This window comes from Lepidochelys kempii, chromosome 20 (genome assembly GCF_965140265.1).
Source record: "Lepidochelys kempii isolate rLepKem1 chromosome 20, rLepKem1.hap2, whole genome shotgun sequence".
Taxonomy (NCBI): Eukaryota; Metazoa; Chordata; order Testudines; family Cheloniidae; genus Lepidochelys; species Lepidochelys kempii.
The window spans coordinates 8567354-8594683 of record NC_133275.1 but is presented as its reverse complement, the minus strand read 5'-3'; the positions used below and the strand labels follow the sequence as shown (position 1 = coordinate 8594683).

Here is a 27330-nt window from a genome sequence, read left to right as displayed (position 1 = left end):
GACTCTCCCCAACGGTTGTTACCTGCCTGGATTACTACCTGCATTACTAAAAACTAAACCACAGAATATGATTTATTCTTTCAGCTACCTTTGGTTCCTCTATTGACCGTAAAAGCTACAACAGAGAAACATTTGAAAGAATATTAGAAAGTGCTAAGTTGCAAGAATTCCTCCCATTAAGAAGCTTATTTCATTGATTCTATAAATTACATATATTAACCACAATCACAATTCATTTAAATGATTAAATGCTACACCATTCACTCATATTAAGATTACTGTCATATTTCCAGTAACCCATTTGTATTGTAAAAACAGTTTTTGTTGACTTAGAGTCAGTGACAGGCATTAAGGCCTTTAATGCACTCTCTAAGGTGCCACAAGTACTCCTTTTCTTTTTGCGAATACAGACTAACACGGCTGTTACTCTGAAACCTATGTAAGAATTAAAAGGGTTCTTTCACACCTGTGATCCCTGCATGACAAAGGCTTTTATAAGAGACTGTCTATTGAAAGGGCTCTGTTACTTGCTTCAGTCAGATTCCTTTAAGAGCTATTTAACTTTTCTGGGGTGAGGCACAGTGGGGGACGGGTATGCTAAATGTAGATTTTTTTAAAACAGAACGTAGAAGAAAACAGTCAAAGAAAAAACAAAATTACCTTGATTTCATGGACAAAATTCATTTGTTTCCATTCCATAACCAGTAGCAACATTTTCATTTTTTTCCTCGTTCTCAATCCATCTGTCCCTAAACTATTTTAATGTGCCTCTAACACCTACACAATTTGGAAGACTGGTAGCCATGGTAATACAGGACTAGTTTAAATTCTCGGCCATACTGTAGCATTAGTTTAGGGTTTTCCTCATTATATTCTGTAACCTTCCATTATTCTGCATTGCACAGTTACTTGAAAAATAAGATACTTTGTTTCATAAGAACCGCCCTGTATAAGGCCCTGTATTTTCAGTAGCACCTAGGACACAAATAAGCATCAGCCCAATCATGCTAGGCATTGTACAGTAGTCCCTGCATCAAAGATTTTATGATCTAATTGAAGAAAAGACAACAGTTGTGGATATAACAGAAGGAAGGAGAGGGGAAGTCAGATACAGTGAGTTTCTCTGGGCCCGAGTATGTCAAATGTAAAATTGCAATTTAGAGTGAGGATAAATAGCAAGAGCAGATTCTCTCAAAACAGGATTAGTCAATTTTGAGTTTAACATTGTTAGCAACTAATAAGGGGGGCAAATTCAGTCCTAATATTTTAAACCCTATGAATAAAATGTACATAAAAGTTAGGGCTTGAGCAGAAATATGGGATGAAAGGGTTGGCAAAGAATAGGCAAAAGCATGTTCAGGTTGGAAAAAGTAAGCCTCAGTTTTTATTAAGAAAAATGTAAGACTACTCAAATTGTTTCCATGATTTTAAAATTCCAACGGTTTGTAAACAAAACCAAATATTTCACACCAAGAATCAGAAAGTAAGACCAAAGTCTACACTAGAAAAAGTTTCAGTATAGTTGTACTGGCAAACTCTCTTTGCATACACATAGCTTATATTTGTAAGAAGTGCTTTGCTTTCATTAGTATAGCTTTTCCCAGTACCCTGAGCAAAATAAGCTTTATGGCAAAAGCATTTTTAGGTCAGTATAACTGCATGTACACCAGGACTTACTAGTATAGAGTGTATGACCAGAACGGACCACCTCTTGTATAACACGGGCCATAGAACTTCTCTGAAATATTTCCTCTTTGAACTAATGTAGACCTATTGGAAAACATCCAACCTTGATTTTAAAATTGCCAGTGCGGAGAATCCAGCACAATCCAAAGTAAATTCTTCCAATGATTAATTACCCTCACTGTTAAAAATCTGCACTTTATTTCCAGTCTTAATATGTCTAGCTTCAGCTTCCACATATTGGATCTTGTTATACCTTTGTTTGCTAGACTAATGAGTCACTATTAAATATTTGTTCCTCAGACTGTGATCACATCACCCCTTAACCTTTTTGTTAAGCAAACTAGGTTGAACTCTGAGTCTCTCACTATAAGGCATGTTTTCCAATCCTATGAATCATTCTCATGGCTCTTCTCTGAACACTCTCCAATTTATCAACATACTTCTTGAAGTGTAGCACCAAAACTGGACACAAGATTCCAGCAGCTGTCACACCAGTGCCAAATAAGATAGCGTAATCTCTATTCCTACTCGAGATTCCTGTTTATGCATCCAAAGATTGCTTTAGCCTTACTGGCCATAGCTTCAAACCGCAAGCTCATGTTCAGCTGATTACCACCATGACACACAAGTCCTTCTCAGAGTCATTTCTTTCCAGATTAGAATCTCCAGTCCTGTAAGCATGGCCTACATTTTCTGTTCCAAGATATGTACCTTTACATATGGTTGTACTAAAATGCATACAGTTTGCAAGATGTTGCAAAAAACTCACACCCCTGGCTATCATTACTAGATCAACAAAAGTTTCTTGTGAAGACCTTGCCTAAGACCACAATGAATAATAATGAAACAGACTTTGGCAGTCTTCATTATTTAACTGCAACAAATGTGAATGGTAAATAAAGCAGTATCCTGATTTTTTTAAAATTAGTAATTAACTAAAATAAAACTGTTTAGGTTTAATTCAGGGGTTCTCAAATTGGGGGTCACCAGCTGTCAACCTCCACCCCAACCGCGCTTTGCCTCCAGCATTTATAATGGTGTTAAATATATTTTTAAAAAGTGTTTTTAATTTATATGGGGGGGTCGCACTCAAAGGCTTGCTATGTGAAAGGGGTCACCAGTACAAAAGTTTGAGAACCACTGGTTTAAGTGGAATATCCCCTGAAGTCAGAATCTAGTGTTACCTTAACAATTTATGTGGAAGATTTTATACGGGAACCCATTCTTTGGGCAACTGTAGGCTGCACTGGCAACTTCAATAGGAGCCCTGGGGTACATGGTGCTTACATAAAACGGGGCAGATTACAATGTTTATTAATTAATTATTATTATTATTAATAGGGAGACAAAACAGCTTTTAGTTCCCAGCATGTAATGCTCCATGTTTGTCCACGCCACAGGTCATCTGCTTTGATAACATGGTCCATCACAATAGGACCTGTAGACTCTGCAAGCTACTTCTTCATAAAGATTAAGGCACTAGGCCAAATTAGAGAATTGTGGATCACACTTGACTCGCCAGTGGCTTCATTATGGCTGTCTAGTTTACATAGTAAAATAGTAATAGTAGTAATATAGTAAAACAGACAATGGAAATTTTAATAACTTCCTTCAGAGCCATCTAATGATCTGTATTATACTAATTATATTCTATTTTCCATAGACTACTCTGAGAGCCAAACACCTCAAAAAAAGTTCATTTGTCAAGGAAGTGTTTAATAGTGCTGGTATCCTATATAATGTTTTTAATGTAACTGGTTCTCTCTTACAGAACAGTTTGTGTTGTTCAACTGACTTTATGGAGCCTTCCACCGCCTGCCACATCACTACACAGAGAACAATTGTTCACTTCTCACTATATTCATCTACTCCAGCCTTTCCCTTATAATTTCCCATTCTTGCAACAGTTGCACCAACGGTAATCACAGCGAGTGTTAATGGCAGCCAATATTTTAACCACATCTAGACCATCTCAAAAGATCACTAGAGGTTCTTTTAACTATGATGGCTGTCTTTCTAGAATTCCCATTGTTGCTCCTGCCGGTGGAGCTGCTCCAGAAGTAGCAACAGTCAGAAGTTATGGAGGAGAAAAAAAAAAAAAGGGTAGACACTACTGTACAAGACAACGAATCAGGTGTAAAAACAAATGAGGAGTCCTTGTGGCACTTTAGAGACTAACACATTTATTTGGGCATAAGCTTTCTTGGGCTAAAACCTACTTCATCAGATGCATGGAGTGAAAAATACAATAAGCAGTGTGTGTATGTACACGTACACACACACACACATAATACAATTCAATTAAGGCCTCTTCTAAGCACTTCCAAATTAACTGAATTGGCCTCGTTAGCACTGACCCTCCACTTGGTAAGGCAACTCCCATTTTTTCATGTGCTGTGATATATATATACACTGCTTACTGTATTTTTCACTCCATGCATCTGATGAAGTGGGTGTTAGCCCACGAAAGCTTATGCCCAAATAAATTTGTTAGGGCATGGCTACACTTGCAGATGTAGAGCGCTGAGAGTTAAGCCTGCCTTCGTAGAGCGCAGTAGGGAATGCGCTGCAGTCTGTCCAGCGCAGTGGCGTGGGTACATTTGCGGCACTTGCAGCGGCATTGGGAGTGGTGCATTATGGGCAGCTATCCCAGCATGTAAGTGACTGCAACATACTTTTCAAATGGGTGGGGTGGAGTGTAACAGGGAGTGTGTTGTGTATATGTGGGGGGGAGAGAGAGTGCATTTTGGGGGGCTGAGAGCATGTCAGCATGCTGTCTTGTAAGTTCAGACAGCAGCAGACCTCACACTAACTCTCGGAGCAGATAAGCAGCCGGCTGTCAAACAGAGCTTTCAAATGGCATATTCACATTCCTGAAGTGATTCAAAACAATGACAAGAGTGGCCACTTGACTTCAGGGGATTATGGGACGTTTCCAGAGGCTGATCAGAGCACAATAATGCAACATCTCGTTCACACTGGTGCTGCGGCGCTCCAGTGGGGGCGCAGCAAACATTATTCCACTCACCGAGGTGGAGTACCAGCAGCGCTGTAGCCATGGAGTCAGAGAGCTCTACGTGCCTTGCCAGTGTGGACGGGGAGGGAGCTAGTGCGCCCAGGGCTCTTTTACCACACTGGAAATCGCAAATGTAGCCAAGGCCTTAGTCTCGAAGGTGCCACAAGGACTCCTCGTTGTTTTTGTTGATACACACTAACACGGCTACCACTCTGAAACTAAGCAGGTGTAAACTACACAGGAGATCATAATCCAAGCAGAAAAGCTAGCCAGACTACATATATTCCCCAACAAAGATGATATGATTTAACTATTTCCATACATGGAACTTCCCACCCAGACAGATTTATACAGCATAAGAGTCACCACTGAATTACTTGCAGGTCATGTAGATTAAATCACTCCTCTTTCTGTTTCATGAGCTCCTTTATTTTCATTCTCCCAGCAAGCCAATCCTGCCACTCCACAAAGCAGCTCTGCATATTATCCTACACTATCATCTGACTCAAATATCACAAGGAGGCTAATTTGTTGCCCCAAGGAAACAAATCTCAGGAAAAACTTAACTGTAAAACAATGGAACAGATTGCCTTGGGATGTTCTGGAAGGTTTTCAAAAGGAGGCTGGAGAGTCATCTGTCTGGGATGGTTAAGACCCACCAAATCCTGCATCTTGGCAGGTGGTTATACTTACTAGATGACCCTTGCGGTCGCTTCTAACCCTATGGGTATGTCTACACTACGGAATAAGGTCGAATTTAATAGAAGTCGGTTTTTTAGAAATCGGTTTTATATATTCGAGTGTGCGTGTCCACACAGAAAATGCTCTAAGTGCATTAAGTGCATTAACTCGGCGGAGCGCTTCCACAGTACCAAGGCTAGAGTCGACTTCCGGAGCGTTGCACTGTGGGTAGCTATCCCACAGTTCCCGCAGTCTCCGCTGCCCATTGGAATTCTGGGTTGAGATCCCAATGCCTGATGGGGCTAAAACATTGTCGCGGGTGGTTCTGGGTACATATCGTCAGGCCCCCGTTACCTCCCTCCCTCCGTGAAAGCAAGGGCAGACAATCGTTTCGCGCCTTTTTTCCCTGAGTTACCTGTGCAGACGCCATACCACTGCAAGCATGGAGCCCGCTCAGGTAACCGTCACCCTATGTCTCCTGGGTGCTGGCAGACGCGGTACGGCTTTGCTGCACAGTAGCAGCAACCCATTGCCTTCTGGCAGCAGACGGTGCAATACGACTGGTAGTCGTCCTCGTCGTGTCCAAGGTGCTCCTGGCCATGTAGGCTGGGAGCGCCTGGGCAGACATGGGCGCAGGGACTAAATTTGGAGTGACCTGACCAGGTCACTCTTTAGTCCTGCAGTCAGTCCTATTGAACCATCTTATGGTGAGCGGGCAGGCGATACGGACTGCTAGCAGTCGTACTGTACCATCTTCTGCCAGGCAGGCAAGAGATGAGGATTGCTAGCAGTCGTATTGTACCATCTTCTGCCAGGCAGGCAAGAGATGAGGATTGCTAGCAGTCGTATTGTACCATCTTCTGCCAGGCAGGCAAGAGATGAAGATGGCTAGCAGTCGTACTGTACCATCTTCTGCCGAGCAGCCATGAGATGTGGATGGCATGCAGTCCTTCTGCACTGTCTGCTGCCAGCCAAAGATGTAAAAGATAGATGGAGTGGGTCAGAACAAGAAATAGACCAGATTTGTTTTGTACTCATTTCCCTCCTCCCCTCCCCCGTCTAGGGGACTCATTCCTCTAGATCACACTGCAGTCACTCACAGAGAAGGTGCAGCGAGGTAAATCTAGCCATGTATCAATCAGAGGCCAGGCTAACCTCCTTGTTCCAATAAGAACGATAACTTAGGTGCACCCTTTCTTATTGGAACCCTCTGTGCAGTCCTGCCTGAAATACTCCTTGATGTACAGGCACCCCCTTTGTTGATTTTAGCTCCCTGAAGCCAACCCTGTAAGCTGTGTCATCAGTCGCCCCTCCCTCCGTCAGAGCAACGGCAGACAATCGTTCCGCGCCTTTTTTCTGTGCGGACGCCATACCAAGGCAAGCATGGAGGCCGCTCAGCTCACTTTGGCAATTAGGAGCACATTAAACACCACACGCATTATCCAGCAGTATATGCAGCACCAGAACCTGGCAAAGCGATACCGGGCGAGGAGGCGACGTCAGCGCGGTCACGTGAGTGATCAGGACATGGACACAGATTTCTCTGAAACCATGGGCCCTGCCAATGCATGCATCATGGTGCTAATGGGGCAGGTTCATGCTGTGGAACGCTGATTCTGGGCTCGGGAAACAAGCACAGACTGGTGGGACCGCATAGTGTTGCGGGTCTGGGACGATTCCCAGTGGCTGCGAAACTTTCGCATGCGTAAGGGCACTTCCATGGAACTTTGTGACTTGCTTTCCCCTGCCCTGAAGCGCATGAATACCAAGATGAGAGCCGCCCTCACAGTTGAGAAGCAAGTGGCGATAGCCCTGTGGAAGCTTGCAATGCAAGACAGCTACCGGTCAGTTGGGAATCAATTTGGAGTGGGCAAATCTACTGTGGGGGCTGCTGTGATGCAAGTAGCCCACGCAATCAAAGATCTGCTGATATCAACGGTAGTGACCCTGGGAAATGTGCAGGTCATAGTGGATGGCTTTGCTGCAATGGGATTCCCTAACTGTGGTGGGGCTATAGACGGAACCCATATCCCTATCTTGGCACCGGAGCACCAAGCCGCCGAGTACATAAACCGCAAGGGGTACTTTTCAATAGTGCTGCAAGCTCTGGTGGATCACAAGGGACGTTTCACCAACATCAACGTGGGACGGCCGGGAAAGGTGCATGATGCTCGCATCTTCAGGAACTCTGGTCTGTTTCAAAAGCTGCAGGAAGGGACTTTATTCCCAGACCAGAAAATAACTGTTGGGGATGTTGAAATGCCTATACGTATCCTTGGCGACCCAGCCTACCCCTTAATGCCATGGCTCATGAAGCCGTACACAGGCAGCCTGGACAGTAGTCAGGAGCTGTTCAACTACAGGCTGAGCAAGTGCAGAATGGTGGTAGAATGTGCATTTGGACGTTTAAAGGTGCGCTGGCGCAGTTTACTGACTCGCTTAGACCTCAGCGAAACCAATATTCCCACTGTTATTACTGCTTGCTGTGTGCTCCACAATATCTGTGAGAGTAAGGGGGAGACGTTTATGGCGGGGTGGGAGGTTGAGGCAAATCGCCTGGCTGCTGGTTACGCGCAGCCAGACACCAGGGCGGTTAGAAGAGCACAGGAGGGCGCGGTACGCATCAGAGAAGCTTTGAAAACCAGTTTCATGACTGGCCAGGCTACGGTGTGAAAGTTCTGTTTGTTTCTCCTTGATGAAACCCCCCACCCCTTGGTTCACTCTACTTCCCTGTAAGCTAACCACCCGCCCCTCCTCCCTTCAATCACCGCTTGCAGAGGCAATAAAGTCATTGTTGCTTCACATTCATGCATTCTTCATTCATTCATCACACAAATAGGGGGATGACTACCAAGGTAGTCCAGGAGGGGTGGTGGAGGAGGGAAGGAAAATGCCACACAGCACTTTAAAAGTTTACAACTTTAAAATTTATTGAATGACAGCCTTCTTTTTTTTGGGCAATCCTCTGTGGTGGAGTGGCTGGTTGGCCGGAGGCCCCCCCACCGCGTTCTTGGGCGTCTGGGTGTGGAGGCTATGGAACTTGGGGAGGAGGGCGGTTGGTTACAGAGGGGCAGCAGTGGCAGTCTGTGCTCCAGCTGCCTTTGCTGCAGCTCAACCATACACTGGAGCATACTGGTTTGGTCCTCCAGCAGCCTCAGCATTGAATCCTGCCTCCTCTCATCACGCTGCCCCCACATTTGAGCTTCAGCCCTGTCTTCAGCCCGCCACTTACTCTCGTCAGCCCGCCACCTCTCCTCCCGGTCATTTTGTGCTTTCCTGCACTCTGACATTATTTCCCTCCACGCATTCGTCTGTGCTCTGTCAGTGTGGGAGGACACCATGAGCTCGGAGAACATTTCATCGTGAGTGCGTTTTTTTTTCTTTCTAAGCTTCACTAGCCTCTGGGAAGGAGAAGATCCTGTGATCATTGAAACACATGCAGCTGGTGGAGAAAAAAAAAAGGACAGCGGTATTTAAAAAGACACATTTTATAAAACAGTGGCTACGCTCTTTCAGGGTAAACCTTGCTGTTAACATTACATACATAGCACATGTGCTTTTGTTACAAGGTCGCATTTTGCCTCCCCCCACCGCGTAACTACCCCCTCAACCCTCCCCCCTCCCTGTGGCTAACAGCGGGGAACATTTCTGTTTAGCCACAGGCAAACAGCCCAGCAGGAATGGGCTCCTCTGAGTGTCCCCTGAAGAAAAGCACTCTATTTCAACCAGGTGACCATGAATTATATCTCACTCTCCTGAGGATAACACAGAGAGATACAGAACGGATGTTGTTTGAACGCCAGCAAACATACACTGCAATGCTTTGTTCTACAATGATTCCCGAGTACGTGTTACTGGCCTGGAGTGGTAAAGTGTCCTACCATGAAGGACGCAATAAGGCTGCCCTCCCCAGAAACCTTTTGCAAAGGCTTTAGGACTACATCTAGGAGAACCGCAAATGCCAGGGCAAAGTAATCCTTTCACATGCTTGCTTTTAAACCATGTATAGTATTTTAAAAGGTACACTCACCAGAGGTCCCTTCTCCGCCTGCTGGGTCCAGGAGGCAGCCTTGGGTGGGTTCGGGGGGTACTGGCTCCAGGTCTAGGATGAGAAACAGTTCCTGGCTGTTGGGAAAACCGGTTTCTCCGCTTGCTTGCTGTGAGCTATCTACAACCTCCTCATCATCATCATCTTCTTCGTCCCCAAAACCTGCTTCCGTATTGCCTCCATCTCCATTGAAGGAGTCAAACAACACGGCTGGGGTAGTGGTGGCTGAACCCCCTAAAATGGCATGCAGCTCATCATAGAAGCGGCATGTTTGGGGCTCTGACCCGGAGCGGCTGTTCGCCTCTCTGGTTTTCTGGTAGGCTTGCCTCAGCTCCTTCAGTTTCACGCGGCACTGCTTCGGGTCCCTGTTATGGCCTCTGTCCTTCATGCCCTGGGAGATTTTCACAAAGATTTTGGCATTTCAAAAACTGGAACGGAGTTCTGATAGCACGGATTCCTCTCCCCATACAGCGATCAGATCCCGTACCTCCCGTTCGGTCCATGCTGGAGCTCTTTTGCGATTCTGGGACTCCATCATGGTCACCTGTGCTGATGAGCTCTGCATGGTCACCTGCAGCTTGCCACGCTGGCCAAACAGGAAATGAGATTCAAAAGTTCACGGTTCTTTTCCTGTCTACCTGGCCAGTGCATCTGAGTTAAGAGTGCTGTCCAGAGCGGTCATAATGGAGCACTCTGGGATAGCTCCCGGAGGCCAATACCATTGAATTGTGTCCACAGTACCCCAAATTCGAGCCAACGTCGATTTAAGCGCTAATCCACTTGTCAGGGGTGGAGTAAGGAAATCGATTTTAAGAGCCCTTTAAGTCGAAATAAAGGGCTTCATCGTGTGGACGGGTGCAGGTTTACATCGATTTAACGCTGCTAAATTCAACCTAACGTCCTAGTGTAGACCAGGGCTATGATTCTAAGGCCCTGTCTACACTGGCAAATTACTGCGCAGTAAAGCACTTTCTGTGGTGTAACTCCTGAGGTGTACACACTGCCATACCACTTAGTGCACAGAAACTCCTCAGACCTTGGCTACACTTACGACTTACAGCGCAATAAAGCCGCCCAGAGCACTGTACCTCACTCCCCGTCCACACTGGCAAGGCACGTACAGGGCTGTATCTCCGCGGCTACAGCGCTGCTGGTACTCCACCTCCCTGAGAGGAATAAAGTTTGTTGCGTCACCACTGGTGCACTGCAGCACCAGTGTGGCTGCCCAATGCGCTTTGATTGGCCTCCAGAAGTATTCCTGAGTATCCCACAGTGCCTGTTCTAGCCACTCTGGTCATCAGTTGGAACTCTAGTGCCCTGGCCTCAGGTGACCAGCCATCAGACCTGCCCTTTAAATTCTCTGGGAATTTTGAAAAATCCCCTTCCTGTTTGCTCAGGCAGGTGTGGAGTGCTCTCAGTGAATCTTTTCAGGTGACCATGCCTCCACGCACCAGGCCAGCCCCAGTATGGAGCAATAGAGAGTTGTTGGACCTCAGTGTTTGGGGGGAGGAAGCTGTCCAGTCCCAGCTGCACTCCAACCGTAGGAATTACGATACCTTTGGCAGATATCAAGGGGCATGAGGGAAAGGGGCCATGACAGGGACGCACTGCAGTGCAGGGTTAAATTGAAGGAGCTGCGGAGTGCCTACCGCAAAGCCCACGAGGCAAACGGCTGCTTGGGTGCTCCCCTCACAACCTGCCAATTCTACAAAGAGCTGGACACGATACTTGGGGGCAACCCCACCTCCATTCCGAGCACCACCATGGACACTTCAGAGTGGGGGGAGGAGGAGGAAAGCAGGAGTGAGGGCACTGGGACGCGGGGAGAGACTCCAGAATCCCTGGAGGCATGCAGCCAGGAGCTCTTCTCGAGCCATGAGGAAGGTAGCCAGTCGCAGCGGCTGGTAGTTGGTGGAGGACAAACAGAAGAGCAGGTTCCCGGTAAGCGGCTTTTTTTTTTTCGGTGCCGGCTCTTTGGGCGAGGAGGGTTAGGGCTGCATGCATGCATGCCTAGATGCAGAATAGCATATTGATGTGGTCTATCACATCACGGTAATTCTACTCAGTAATCTCTTCAAAAGTCTCATCCAGAAGCTGGGCAATGCGCTTGCGCAGGTTTATTGGGAGAGCCACCGTGGTCCTTGTCCCAGTTAGGCTAACGTGTCTGTGCCACGAGGGGACCACTGCTGCACACAGGCAAGCTGCATATGGGCCAGAGTGGAAGCCGCATTGCAGCAGAAGACCCTCCCTTGCTTCCCAGGTCACCCTCAGCAGCGAGATATCTTCCAGGACGGACTCCTGTGGAAAATGTTGGGACGGTATTCAGTGTAGGTGCCCCCTGCAGCTGTTGGCTCTCCCCAAGGCACAGAAACCCAGAGGACAGTACAGCCGTGAAACTATCAGTCCCCCTTGACCATGTGCTTACTCACCATTGTGGGTTGTGCGCGCTCGCCTTGGGATGGGAAAATTATGCTATTGTGTAGACTGTGTGCGCCCTCCTTAAGTTGGGGGAATCATTGCTCTGTCTGGTATAAAAAATGCTGCCTCTTAAGTGTTGCATTTTGCCTTGACAGATGCAACCTTGAGATCTCCGCAGTCCGTGTTACCATCGGCCAAGAGACTGCAAAGACTCAGGAAGAGGCCAGGAAAAAGCAAAGATAACATGCTGCAAGAAGTGATGCAGCAATCTCTTAAAGAGAATCAAAAAGTGCAGGAGTGGAGGGAGAGCAAAAGCAGGATCCACCAGGAAAACGCAGTGCACCGACAGCAAAGCACGGATCGGCTGATAAGCATCATGGAGCGCCAAGCGGACTCTATCCAGGCTCTTGAAGCCATGCAGGTGGAGCACTACCACGCCTGCCCCCGCCCTGCGGCATGTGTCCCAAAACTCCTTTCCCTTGTGCCCCCATGTCACCTCCAACCCACCTTCCCCAACATCCGGGTTCTTATCACCACCAGCTGCCTCCAACACCTGTAGCTTCACCACCCAGCCCTGAAAACTATGACCCTTACCCACTGCACTCAACCCCCATCCTGAAGTGCAGCACTCATTGCACAACACTCCAGACAGGAAGGCTGAGTATGAGAACAGGACATACGCAAATATGTGATTGAACCCCACGACACCCCCTTGCCCTTTCTGTTTCCCAAGCAGTTGTGTTTCTTTTCAATAAATGAATTTTCTTTTCAATAAATGGATCTTTTGGCTTTGAAAACATTCGTTATTATTGCATAAAATAAAAGATACCTTAGCCCAGGAAAGAAACAGGCACTGCAAGTCAGAACCACTGCACTTCACTCCCATGCAGGGCACCAGACATTACTGGTGGTTTTCAGCCTCAAATTGCTCCCTCAAGGCATCCGTAATCCTCGCAGCCCCATGCTGGGCCCCTCTAACAGCCCTGCTCTCTGGCTGTGCAAATTCAGCCTCCAGGTGTTGAACCTCGGAGGTCCATGCCTGAGTGAATCTTTCACCCTTCCCTTCACATATATTATGGAGGGTACAGCACACAGATATAACCTCAGGGATGCTGTGTTCTGCCAAGTCCAGCTTCCCACACAGAGATCACCAGCGGCCCTTTAAATGGCCAAAAGCACACTCCACAGTCATTCGACACAGGCTCAGCCTGTAGTTGAACCGTTCCTTGCTGCTGTCAAGGCTCCCTGTGTAGGGTTTCATGAGCCACGGCATTAACAGGTAAGCGAGGTCTCCAAGGATCACAATGGGCATTTTGACTTCCCCTACTGTGATCTTCCGTTCTGGGAAAAAAGTCCCGGTCTGCAGCTTCCTGAACAGGGTAGTGTTCCGAAAGATGCGTGCGTCATGCACCTTTCCGGGCCAGCCTGCGTTAATGTCAATGAAACGCCCACAGTGATCCACAAGCGCCTGGAGAACCACAGAGAAATACCCCTTCCGATTAACGTACTCGGAGGCTAGATGGGGTGGTGCCAGAATAGTAATATACGTCCCATCTATCCCCCCTCCACAGTTAGGGAAACCCATTTGTGCAAAGCCAGCCACAATGTCCTGCACATTATCCAGAGTCACGGTTCTTCTGAACAGGATGCGATTAATGGCCCTGTAAACTTGCATCAACGCGAGTCCAGCGGTCAACTTTCCCACTCCAAACTGGTTCGCGACTGATCAGTAGCTGTCTGGAGTTGCCAGCTTCCAGATTGCAATAGCCACGAGCTTCTCCACCGTCAGGGCAACTCTCAATCTCGTGTCCTTGCGCCACAGGATGGGGGCGAGCTCCTCACACAGTCTCATGAAAGTGGCTTTTCTCATCTGAAAGTTCTGCAGCCACTGCTCATCATCCCAGACTTGCATGACGATGTGATCCCACCACTCAGTGCTGGTTTCCCGAGCCCAAAAGCGGCGTTCCACGGTGCTGAGCAGGTCTGTGAATGCCACAAGCCATCTCATGTCGTACGTGTTACGCGACTCAATGTCATCATCCGACTCCTCACTGTCACTTTGGATCTTAAGAAATAGCTCGACTGCCAAACGTGACGTGCTGGCGAGACTCGTCAGCATACTCCTCAGCAGTTCAGGCTCCATTTCCCGCAGACCAAAACGGAACACAGATTGCGCTGCACAGAAACCGCTGAAATATGGCACCAAATGTGGATGGAAACACAGGGATTGCTGGGATGCAAAGCGATGCACCACGGGGCGCTGGGACAGGACCCAGAATGCCCCACACGCCAAGCCCCCTTCCCACAACCCACAATGCCAGAATGGGAAGAGATGCTCTGTGGGATACCTGTCCATAATGCACCGCTCCCAATGCCGCTGCAAGTGCCTCAGATGTGGCCACAACAGTGCACTGGCAGCTGCCAATGTGGATAGACTGCAGCGCTTTCCATACTCAACTGTACAAAGGTGGGTTTAACTCACAGCGCTGTACATCTGTGTAGCCAAGGCCCCAGTTGCAGCACTGCAAAAAAAAACACCTCCCTCATAAGCCTTAAAGCACAGAGGCTCCAGCGCTGTACTGGCAGTGTAAACACATTACAGTGTCCCACAGTCCCTCAAGTGGCTGCTCTGCTCATTGTTTTGAGCTCCAGAGACTGCCCTGGAGACATGCGCCCCTCCCCTTTCAAAGCTCCATTTCTGACAACCAAAAGCAAACCATTAATATGGAATGCTCGTGCTGTTGAACACAGAGGCAGGCGTGAGTGCAGGCGTGAGTGCGTGCGTACTGTGCTGAGAGATGGGGAGGGAGACGGGGGCTGATGTTGAGGTTTCCCCCTCCCCATCTCAGGACTGGTTGCTTCCTACCGCTGTGTGAACTTACAAGACTGCATGCTGACACACACTCTGTCCCGCAAAATGCATCCGATGAAGTGTGCTGTAGTTTACGAAAGCTTATGCTCAAATAAATGTGTTAGTCTCTAAGGTGCCACAAGTACTCCTTTTCTTTTTTCAAAACACACTGTCTCTCCCCCCGCGCCCCCCCACACCCCGTCACACTCTCCCCACACCCCCGCTTCAGTTGAAAAGCGGCTGGCAATGTAGTAACATGCCCATGGGACAATGGGATTGTGAAACCTGCATCACGTAACACGGTGCCTGCCCCATGAGCTATTGCAAACCCATCCCAAAGCACCCTGAGGCCAGCTACACAGTGGGATAGCTACCACAGTGCACTGCTCTCTTTGCCATTGCAAGAGCTGCTAACAGGGATGCACTCCACCATCACAAGGAGCACGCAACAGCGGTTTAATTCCAGCACTTTTATTAAAATGGTATAATTTGTTGCACAGAAACTTGTCAAGGTAGACATATCCTAAGGCAACTTTTAAGAACTCCCTTTTTGTTTCTTGGAGCAAGAATGACTATTCACAGCTACACAATTAAATGTATTGGACACAATGCACAGCCTTAGAAGTTGTAAGTGTGAATGCACAAAACTTGAAACAGAGTAGCAGTGTCTGAAAGAAATATTACAGTACACTAGTATTAGTCCTGGTTTACACTAGAAAATTAGGTCAGCATAACGATGTCGCTCAGGGGTGTGAAAAATCCACACCTGAGTGGCGCAGTTAAGCGGACCTAAGTACCTGTATCAACAGCACAAGATGGATGGAAGAATTCTTACGTCGACCTAGCTACCGCCTCTCAGGGAGGTAGATTACCTACACTGACAGGAGAATCCCTCCGGTTGGCATAGGTAGTGCCTAGGCTGAAGTGCTGCAGCTGTGATGCTGTAGCGTTGTAAACACAGACAAGCCCTTTAGAGAGACATTATCTCCAGCACAGTGATCTACTATCCATCTCCTTACCCTTAGAGGATTTCCTTCCACATTTAATGTCTAAATGAGAGAACTGAAAGACCTTATTCAGGTTGGTACCTCCTTACATGCAAGTGTATGTGGTTTCTAATTCTTGCTTTAGTTGCATGGAAGATTGTTATATCAGTGTCTTAATTTACAAGGCCAGCTAATCCTCAGTCAGTCAAAGCCAACAACAAAAAGCAGACAGTTTGTCATAAAATATGCCTATCTTTTGTCTAGAGAACCTTGTTGTCCTAAAAAGAAGTGCTGCACTAGTCTAGAGAATGAAGGCCACTCTCAGAGCTTGCCCTGTGGTAGTAGGAACTGACACTCCATTTGAGAATGCAATCCCTCTTTTCCAAACTAAACATATACAGTTCCTTCAGCCTTTGCTCATAAGGCTTACATTTCATCCCTTTGACCATGTGTGTCGCTCACCTCTGGATCCTTTCCAGTTTCTCTACATCCTTTCTATGCATTGGTGACCAAAATAGGACACAGTACTCCAGCTGAGGCCCAACCAGCGCCGAATAGAGCGGTACTATCACCTCCCATGAGTTGCATGCTAGGTCTCTGTTGATGCAAAATAAAACTGCATTTGCTTTTTGTGTGTTGGGGGGGGGGGGCGCGCGTGCACACGCACAACAGCAACGCATTGCTGACTCATGCCGAGGTTGTGATCCACCACAATTCCCAGATCCTTCTCAGCAGTGCAGCTGCCAAATCAGTTTTCCTCATTCTGTATGTGTCTGTTTGGTTTTTCTTCTTTAAGTGTAGCACCTTATATCAGTCTTTGCTGAATTTCAGTTTGTCGTCTATAGCCCAGTTCTCCAATTTATCAAGATCCCTCTGAATTTTAGCTCTATCCTCTGAAGTTTTGGCAACTCCCTCTCCACCCCAAGCTTTGTGTCATCTGCAAACTTGATCAGTATGCCCTCTATAGCTACATCCAGGTAATTAATAAAGGTGTTAAACACCGGACCTTGAACAGATCCCTGTGGAACCCCACTTGGGACCTCCTTCCAATCTGACGTAATTCCATTAATGGTTTCTCTTTATTTGCAGCTGGTTTAACCAATTGTATATCCACTTAATGGTAGTTCTGTCAAGCCGACATTTCTCCAGCTTACTTATCAAAATGTCATGTGGGACTGTCAAAAGCCATGCTGAAGTCCAGGTATATTCTGTCCAGTGCACTCCCCCATCCTCTAAATCAGTTACTCTGTAAAGGGATGAAATCAAGCTGGTTTGGCATGATTTGTTCTTGGTAAATGCACACTGGGGACTAGTGATTACCCCCTCACCTCTCAAGTATTCACAAATTGAATGTTTTGTAACATCATTCTAGTAAACTTCCCAGGCATCAAAGTCAGGCTGACTGGTCTATAGTTCCCCAGCTCCTCCTTTTTCCAAGTTTCAGAGTAACAGCTGTGTTAGTCTGTATTCACAAAAAGAAAAGGAGTACTTGTGGCACCTTAGAGACTAACCAATTTATTTGAGCATGAGCTCTCGTGAGCTGTAGCTCACAAAAGCTCATGCTCAAATAAATTGGTTAGTCTCTAAGGTGCCACAAGTACTCCTTTTCTTTTTGCGAATACAGACTAACACGGCTGTTACTCTGAAACCTGTCTCTACACAATGTGCATGATAATCAAGTTGGGCCATTTCCTGCACAAATCCAGGTTCTCTCACCCCCCCACCTCCATACACACACAAACTCACTCTCCTGCTGGTAATAGCTCATCCAAAGTGACCACTCTCCCTACAATGTGCATAGTAATCAAGGTGGGCCATCTCCAGCACAAATCCAGGCTCTCTCACCCCCCCCCCCTTTTTTTTCCCGGGGACACACACACACACAAACTCACTCTCCTGCTGGCAATAGCTCATCCAAACTGACCACTCTCCAAGTTTAAATCCAAGTTTAACCAGAACGTCTGGGGGGGGGGGGGTTTTGGGGGGGAGGAGAGAAAAAAACAAGGGTTAATAGGCTACCTTGCATAATGACTTAGCCACTCCCAGTCTCTATTTAAGCCTAAATTAATAGTATCCAATTTGCAAATGAATTCCAATTCAGCAGTTTCTCGCTGGAGTCTGGATTTGAAGTTTTTTTGTTTTAAGATAGCGACCTTCATGTCTGTGATTGCGTGACCAGAGAGATTGAAGTGTTCTCCGACTGGTTTATGAATGTTCTAATTCTTGACATCTGATTTGTGTCCATTTATTCTTTTACGTAGAGACTGTCCAGTTTGACCAATGTAAATGGCAGAGGGGCATTGCTGGCACATGATGGCATATATCACATTGGTGGATGTGCAGGTGAACGAGCCTCTGATAGTGTGGCTCTAAGGTGCCACAAGTACTCCTTTCCTTTTTCCAAGATCCTTCTACAATCTTCCAGGATCTCTCCCATCGTTAGTTTCTAAAAACCGATGGAAATTCACATACAGGTAATTATTTACATGAGATATTACAATTAGTCATTGCAGTTTTCCTTTAGAGAGCAGTAGTGCAGATTTCTGCACCTGATAAAATTCCTTCAAAGTGAATGGGGGAAGTCAGAATACAAGTTTAGACAATATAACAAGATACATGCTATTTGTGACAACAGAATAATCCAACCCTAATTCCCAATGACCAGGAAAAAAAAAAAAATTTTAGGCCAAACATTTGCCTTTTCAAATTTAAAGTCTTGGTGATCCACAGAACACCTCCAAGTTTGGACTGGCATTCTACAGGAAGGTTAGTTCATCACTGATGTGGGCATATTTCTCTGGCTGGCAAACAGCAACTACTGTGCTGTTCCCAATAAGCCCCTCTCTCTTCCCATGTCTCAGCCAGCAAATTCAGAAAACCAATCTCAGTGGCTGAGGGGACATGAACTGAAACAAAACTTAATATCCTTCAGTATTCCTGATGTAGTCAAGAAGGCAGGGCATGCCAATGACAGTTATATCTAGACAGGCATCACATTTGACACAATGACTGCTGTATTTTTCACAGTCTATTGTATTTAATATACAAGCCTGCCATACAGAAGAAAGTTAATAGTTAAGAACTGCCACAATAAAGTTGCTTGTGTAACCTTAACTCAGCCTCCTTGGGCTTATGCATTATGATACAGACTTTAATTTCAAGATCACATACTGTTTTTCACAGGATCCATACTTCATTGCATAGGATAGATGAGTACACTGAATATGTAGCTAGTCTACACTTCTTTTTATCTTTATAATTCAGTTTGCAATCCCAGGGCTTATTTACAGTACACCATCCAAGCCATGCACTGAATACAGAATTTCCTAAATGGCTTTATGGCACTCACCACTGTAGCACTTGCAAGTTTCTCAAACTCTAATGAATTGATTCACCTTCAAAACATCCCTTTGAGGTGAAATAGTATTATACCAATTTTATGGATAGAGAACTGAGGCACGCAGACAGACACATTAGAGACAAAAGTATCAAGTGTCCACTAATTATGGCTGTCCGACGACACACACAGGGACTTATTTTTCTGAATACTTAGCATTACATAGAACTTCATATATTGAAAGCACAGTTCCAGTTGACTGCAATTGCAGTTGAGTGCGCTCAGCACTTCAACAAAATCAGGCCTCTGGTGTCTCAAGTTGGGCCCCCAGGAAATAAGGAACACAGTGACCAATGGAGAGAACTTTGGTTTAAGTGCCTTGCCCAGCATCTTATAGAAATTCTGGCAGAGACAGGGACAGGGTAGTTTTGCAGTGATATTCAACTGCCTTAACCATGAGATCATCCTTTTCTTCCTGCAGACCCTTGCCTCATTCACTGCACATCTTCCAACTTCTGCAACAAATAAGGCAGGGCTTCTACAAACAACCTCATTCATTACACAACCAGATTCATTCCCTAAGCATTGCCCATCCTATGTATTGAACGAGACCATGATCCCATGGAAAAAATGGTATTATGTAATTAAAGATAGGTTTCAGAGTAATAGCCATGTTAGTCTGTATTCGCAAAAAGAAAAGGAGTACTTGTGGCACCTTAGAGACTAACCAATTTATTTGAGCATGAGCTTTCATGAGCTACAGCTCACTTCATCGGATGCATACTGTGGAAACTGCAGAAGACATTATATACACAGAGACCATAAAACAATACCTCCTCCCACCCCACTCTCCTGCTGGTAATAGCTTATCTAAAGTGATAATCAAGGTGGGCCATTTCCAGCACAAATCCAGGTTTTCTCATCCCCCCCACCCCCCTCCAAAAACCACACACACAAACTCACTCTCCTGCTGGCAATAACTTATCCAAAGCGACCACTCTCCCTACAATGTGCGTGATAATCAAGGTGGGCCATCTCCAGCACAAATCCAGGCCCTCCTGCCCCCCCCCACCCCCATACACACACAAACTCACCCTCCTGCCAGCAATAGCCCATCCAAACTGACCACTCTCCCCACAACGTGCACGATAATCAAGGTGGGCCATTTCCAGCATAAATCCAAGTTTAACCACAACGTCGGGGGGGGGGGGGGGGGGGAGGAGAGAAAAAAACAAGGGTTAATAGGCTACCTTGCATAATGACTTAGCCACTCCCAGTCTCTATTTAAGTCTAAATTAATAGTATCCAATTTGCAAATGAATTCCAATTCAGCAGTTTCTCACTGGAGTCTGGATTTGAAGTTTTTTTGTGGTAAGATAGCGACCTTCATGTCTGTGATTGCGTGACCAGAGAGATTGAAGTGTTCTCCGACTGGTTTATGAACCTGTATTTGTGCTGGAAATGGCCCACCTTGATTTTCATGCGCATTGTGAGGAGAGTGGTCACTTTGGATAAGCTATTGCCAGCAGGAGAGTGGGGTGGGAGGAGGTATTGTTTTATGGTCTCTGTGTATATAATGTCTTCTACAGTTTCCACAGTATGCATCCGATGAAGTGAGCTGTAGCTCACGAAAGCTCATGCTCAAATAAATTGGTTAGTCTCTAAGGTGCCACAAGTACTTCTTTTCTTTTTGTAATTAAAGACTATATCATAATATAAATACACACACACGGGGATCGAATTAAGGTTGAATGGGCAAACTCAATTCTGGCATTTCATAACTTAAGTGCTTTATGTTGCCAATTTAATCTTAACATTTCTATAGCTTCCTAGGTTTTATAAAAGCAAACTTAAAAAATTCCAACTATAGTGACCCCATAAGTCATCAGTAGGGTTGGAACCTTTAGATCCATAGTACAGGCTTCTACCACTTAAGCTAATGGAGTATCTGGCACCAGAGGCAGAAAAGACAGACTTTGCCAGTGTGTTTCATGGATATTTGCCGACACCACAGGAACGCAAGAACTCGGGAATCAAAATTTCTGTTCTGTGATCTGGAGGGCAGTGTGTCTAGTGGTTATAGACCCTACTGCTTATCCCCTCCATTCTGTTCAGTTTTCCCTCTGCTCTATTCAAACCTCCTCCTATTGACTCCACCTGTCCCCACCTCAGATTTCTCCTTCCACACTGCTCACCCTCTACCTTCAAATCAGGCTGCTTCCACTTCCTTCTCCATACTGCCTGAGCAACAGCAGAGATGGAGCACAGAGAGAATCTCCCTGCTCTCAGTTCCAAGTGTCTGATGTCAAAACGGCCCCATGTACCCAGGAAGACCAACTGCAGGAAACCTCCTGCTCAGCCCCAGGACAGAGCATGCTCAGTGGGGATGGAACATATTCAGTGTGCTTGACACAGAGCTCTGTAGCAGTTGACTCTACCCATCGCAAACAACATTCAGAGAATTTTACTGCCAGCCTCTAACACACCCCTTCTGATCATGTGCAATTATTTTCAGAGGCTTGTATCTTGGCCAAATTTGGGTGGATTTTCAGTGACACCAAAAGGCACCTCTGACCCCAGTGTTATCTCCTTCACACAAAATTCAAGTTTCAGCTCTGAAGAATAGAGATGCTAGAGCTTCTTAACAAAACAGCTGTAAGATTTTTTTTCCCCTCCTAGCACCAGCAAAGCACAGTATTTTTCCACAACCTCGCTCTCTGAAGCGACAACTGTTTTTACTGAAACTTTCCAAAATGATTCAACCTGAGGCAGAGACCCAGCATCAGAAATTTAAGCCCACATAATGAAAATCTGACGAAGTTATAAGCAACTGAAAATAAGATTTTACAGTGAAAGGTGTCAGACAACCTTAACTATAAGTAGCACTGCGAGCCCTACCTATAATTTCCTCCTTTTAGCGTCTCATATCTGTGTTTTTCAAAGTTTACAGAACCTTTTCAGGTCACTCATATCATGGTGATGAGCACTGTACAAGAACCTAAAGAGACAGGGATAGACAGGAAACTGATCATCACAGTTTCCATGAAGGCTATGCAGCAGTTAAGGCAGCAGGTGTGCAACAAGTTAATGGCAGATACCCAAGTATTGTGCAGCTCTCAAGATAATGGCCAATATTACAGAACAAGAGATGATGAAACAGCAAGGCACAACTTGATGCAATCAAAGGAAGACTTAGGATCAGCCACTACTGTAAATTAAAAATTAGCTGTGAGAAAGCAGTAAACACTAGATTTCCAACGGCAGTCTTTAATATCCAACACCTTATACCTCATGTGCAAGCGTGTTGACCCAATACACCTATAACAGCTACAATTATATCAACTTTTTAAAGCAATGATTATATATAAATACACAATTAAGGTCTTTGAGAGCAGATTTTCAACACTAGAGAAAATGTGCAATACTCATCAGAAAAAACAGTTAAACTTGTGCAACAGCTTACTGAACTGGTCATTTCTTCCAAGTTTGGTGCTCATAGGAGCAAAGGACTGAAGGCACTTCATCCATGTCTGCAAATGATTGGTGTCTGTCAACTGAGCACACTTCCTTCTGAATAACTCGTCAGCTGACATTGCCACATTCCTTTCAGCCATTGCCGTTAGGTTTGGTCTACACTACCAACTCATGTCAATATAACTACGCTGCTCAGAGGTGTGAAAAATCCACACCCTGAGCGCCATAGTAATACTGGCCTAACCCCTAGTGTAGACAACACTATGTTGATGGGTGAACTTCACCCATCAACTCAGCTACCACCTCTCAGGGAAGTGGAGTACCTACGCTGACAGAGAAACTCTCCTGTCAGCATTGGTAGCATCTTCACTAAGTGCTACTGCAGCACTGTAAGTGTACACAAGCCCTAAGTAACAACCAAAAACATTTTAAAATTAGCACATTCTACCCCACCCATAAGCAATGTCTTGGGTCACATTTGTAACTTATTAATACACCATTAAATCAGAAGACATGCATTAATATATATTCAATACTATCTGTGCTAAATAATTACACTCCATGCATCATGTAGTATGTAAAAATCATGTTTATGGCAACAGTATATGTCTATGCTTCAAAGGGTTTCTCACAAACTATTTTCTTTAAGATGCCAGGTACCCCAGCTATTTTCAGAAATCTTTGTTTTATTTTTGTTTCTCTGCCATGCCTCTCCTGCCCTCAGATCATCTGGTTTCCTTGAATGAGAAGACAAGTTTAGCTCCTAGTTCTCTGCTCAGAGTTCAAATTAAAATACAGAATTAAAATACTTGCAATCCAAACAAAGCATTTTTTCTAACAAAATTCTTTCTAGGTACTAGGAAGTTCTGCCCCCATTTTTTCTGAATGGGACTATTTGGTTTCTGGATTAGGATAGGAAATGCCTTCATTTCAGGGGTGCCTCTCTGCTCTCAGGGGAACGACAGTGGTTGTACTACCATGTTAAAACACTGGAAGAGTTTGCCCACTTTGCTGAATGACTTGTGCAGCGTCCATTATTCAAGCCCTTCTGGGAAATATTTGGTTTTAGGTTTTTAAGATTATAGGGCCAGATTTTCAAAGCCTCAGCACTCTGTAGATTCCATTTAAACACTGCATTTTTGGAAAAGTAGCAACTCAATTTTAGGTGCCTAAAAGAATTATGTTTTGAAAATCTGATTCTAATTATGGATGCTGAGGATTTTTGAAAATCTGGCCCTTGGGCCCCAATTAGGCAAACCGCTGAGGTAATGCTTAAATCCCACTGAAGTCAAAAGGGACTTCAGCACATGCATGCTATGTAGAAACAGGCCTAGATGCTTGTAGCTGCCGGATATGGACAACCCCGGAGGCTGAAATCCTTTAACTACCAAACAGATACAGCAGGGGTAGCAGTACTGTTAGCTTTCCCAGTCTAGTTTATTAATGTGCCTCAACCAGAGGGATGATCTCTAAATCAGGGGAATTTAATATCAATCCTTTAATTATTAGCTTCTCTGAGACAACTATATATTAGGGAAGTCAAAATACATTAGGATTTTAAATGGAATTATGCCATGACAGGGTGGATAAAAATCAATGATTTAAATAAAAAAAAATTTTTAATCAGATTTTTTTTTATAAAATGCTTTTTGAGGAAATAAGCTATCTAAAGATAGTTTTAATTAAGATACATTATAGCAAAAAGATATCTCATCATCGAATAGGGATTATAAATCCTAATTCTATAGTATGAGACAATATAATCACGTAATGTTTAAGAAAAGCTTTATAAATGAGTTCCAATAGTTCGTGGATTAGGGACCCAATTTTATGGAGTTCCAGAGGCTTCTGTATAGATTATTTAGGTTAATCTTTCTATCTACCCCAATGGGAGTCAATGCTCAGTCTAGAAGATACCATCAGAGATGCTTAGTTTTTCAGTTCTCAAACTGTGGATTTGTGTCTCCAGAGATAACATGCTTGTTAACAGCAAAAATGTTTTTAAACAAAGTAAATATATAGAGGTGAGAAATAACAGACCTCTACCCTATTGTCCCTCTGCAAATTTGTGTACAGATTCAATCCCTTACCTCTCTCTAAAAGTGCAAAGTTTCAAAAAGTTCAATGAATAGAAGATTGTTGAAGGTGGAATAGATCTGGACAAGTAGAAGAAGTCTGGAGATAAACGTGAGAACACAGGGACAGGCAGTAGAAACAAAAGTGAAACTGAGCAGCATATTCCAGAAGTCTTGAGGTCTCAGAGTGTAGCCTTCTGATTTGAGATCTACCATACCATTCTCTCACTAGAAGGGAAAACCTATAATGGCAGCAGGCCATAAAAGAGACCCAGTTTGGGAATTAGAACCATTCAAGAAATATATGTTTGCTGATGATGTTTTAAAAGAAAGTCACACCAGTGAACTGGTGGATATCACTTATTGGATTCAGAGACCGTTGAAGTGATAATCTCACTTAACGGCAGTAGATTCTTCTGCCAATGTAGAAAGAATATTTTCTTCCTTTGGACTAATTCATTCCAAATTGAGAAATTGTTTGGGACATGAAAAAGCAGGAAAGCTTGTTTTCCTTTTCCAGATTATGAACAAACAGGAAAATGAAGGTGAAGACGACTGAGTTAGCTGCAGAAGCCAATATTTTAAATTTCTCATGTTGACTTGGCTGACATGGCAATTTAATTTTTGTTTTGTTTTTTAAAAAATTTCATTGAACTATTTTTGTAAAAGCAATTTTAACAAAAACAAACCTGATTTTAAAAAACTTGAATGTTTAAATAACTACATTCAAAAATTCATATGCTTGTTTTGTTAAAATATCATGTTTGCTGTTGAAGAAAAAAATCCAGAATACATAATGTTCTTGTAGTTAAATAAAATAATTTATAGGTCTGTCTGGTGACGTTCTCCTCCTAATATAGTATGGCAAGAAAATCCTCTAAATATTAATGACTAACCTGTTGAATTGGAGATAGCTCACCTCCCTAGGACTTCATAAATATCTGCTTCAGTTACCTTTGGTAAATGAAATAACCAAACAATCATTCATTTTCTGATATAGCTGTAAAACTAATCTGAAAAGTTTTCAAAATAAATCACTTTATTTTTAGAAGGTACACGTATAGCGTGTACCTTCTAAAAATGAAACCTACATCTATCTGAATTGTGAAGAACATGTATTAAAATTATAACCACGAGAATGCACTTTTATGTAGAAATCCATCATTAAATTGAATCTGATTAGTGATTTAAATCATGATTTAAATCAAATCCACCTTGTGCCATGAGGAATGATCAAAAGCTGTAAAACATATTACTATATATCTAAAAATGTATTCAAGAAGCAAGGACTAGTATATAATTCCCAAGATTTATTTTATGAAAAATGTTATAATTTATAAAAAAATTGTACAGTCTGCATCAAGTGGAAGCAAGAAACCTCATTTTATAACTGCACTAGAACTGTCAAATACTGACAATCTGAAACAAAATAGAAGGCACAATAGCAATAATGTTAGAAACGGAACACCTCAATTATGTGTTAGATATTACAAAAGTGATTAAACTAAAAATACAAGCTAAGCAGCCCTGTTTTTATTTGTGTTGGCAAATAAACACTGATGACATGACCAGTAGGCAAGCCAAAGTAGAAGATCTGGGAAAACTGAACATGGAACAGATAAACAGCATACGCTATGCAAAACTTGAACTACTTACTGTTCTTCCTTTCCTTCTCTCACTTCTTCCCCTGCTCTCTCTTTCCGGCATCATATTCTCTTCTGCCATTCCTTTCCCCATCACCACTCCAACCTCTCATGCTCAGTCCATCTTCATGTTTTCTACAGTACCCATCACTGTAGTATTTAAACAGTAATTTGTGCCCTCCTTCCCAATCCCTGTTAATCTTGTAACCTGTTGTTGCTTCCAATTCTCTTTACTACAGTATTCCATCTTTTCCTCCTCACCCGACCAAAGATGCTGGCCGCCACTAGGGGCCGCTGGACCAGCAAAGCCCAGCTCACAAATAGAAGACCAGGCTGCCGGATGGGGGGGCACGGCAGGCAGAGGGTACCCAATATGCCCTTAAGACGGTGGCCTGCAGGAAACTCTGTGCAAGCCCGGGACCCAGCATCAGGCTGTTTCTTCCTCTGGATCCCTGGGCTCTAGGAGGCTAGCGTCTGAGTGTGTGGTCAGGGGAAGCTGAGCTCTGGGAGACAGGGGGTGTGAGTGTCTGGGCTTTGGGGGAGCGAGTGAGCGAGCGAAGCAGGCCCCATGGGTGCGGGCGTAGAGGTGCCAAAGAAGCAAGAACTGGGTTTTCGTAAGGATTTCTTTAACTCTGCGTCCCTGGGGGAATTTTTGTGCAGGTCTGTATTGTTACAGACACACTTGCTGACAGATATTTTGAAATAAATTACCAAAATACTTGAAATTGGCGTGATTATAGAGTGTTATTTTGGCAAATAAAATGTGCAGAATTTAAAAATATTATGTGAAGGAATTTTTAATATTTTGGCACAAAATTCCCCCAGGAGTAATATCTCTACACCACACACTAGCAGCCCAATTGTGGGCCCAACCCGGAAGCCTGCAAAGCAACCACTTCCTAGGTAGGACTTCATGCAACAGCAAAGAAAGCCATTCCTGCAGGCTGACACAAGGTGAACTGCTATGCTAGGTAAGACTGTTGCCTAACACTACCCTCTGTGGTAACCTGCTGGAACTGCTCTCCTGACCTGATGCAGAAAGCTGCATCTTCACAGACCAACTAGAGATGGAAAGGAATGGCTCAATCCTGAACCCATGCAGAAAATTGACCCTA

The 27330-nt window shown here is 44.6% G+C and overlaps 2 protein-coding genes across 18 annotated transcripts in view; both read right to left on the bottom strand.

The window, feature by feature from the left end:
- The window catches only part of BRD4 (bromodomain containing 4), a 228353-nt gene that overhangs the window by 150736 nt on the left and 50287 nt on the right, over positions 1-27330 (bottom strand). The window contains exon 1 of one of the 17 annotated variants that reach the window (XM_073319257.1): positions 16149-16283. The exons of the other annotated variants lie outside the window; for them this stretch is intronic. The gene's annotated coding sequence lies outside the window, so the exon portion shown is untranslated. Of the gene's footprint in view, positions 1-16148; positions 16284-27330 lie in introns of those variants that run through there. 17 annotated transcript variants of the gene reach the window in all.
- On the bottom strand, positions 7985-14887 carry LOC140901087 (uncharacterized). The gene is made up of 2 exons (XM_073319299.1): positions 9414-14887; positions 7985-8825 (listed from the first exon to the last, which is right to left on the bottom strand). The coding sequence occupies exons 1-2, from the start codon at positions 9817-9819 to the stop codon at positions 8305-8307; spliced, it is 927 nt and encodes a 308-aa protein (XP_073175400.1). The 5' UTR covers positions 9820-14887; the 3' UTR covers positions 7985-8304.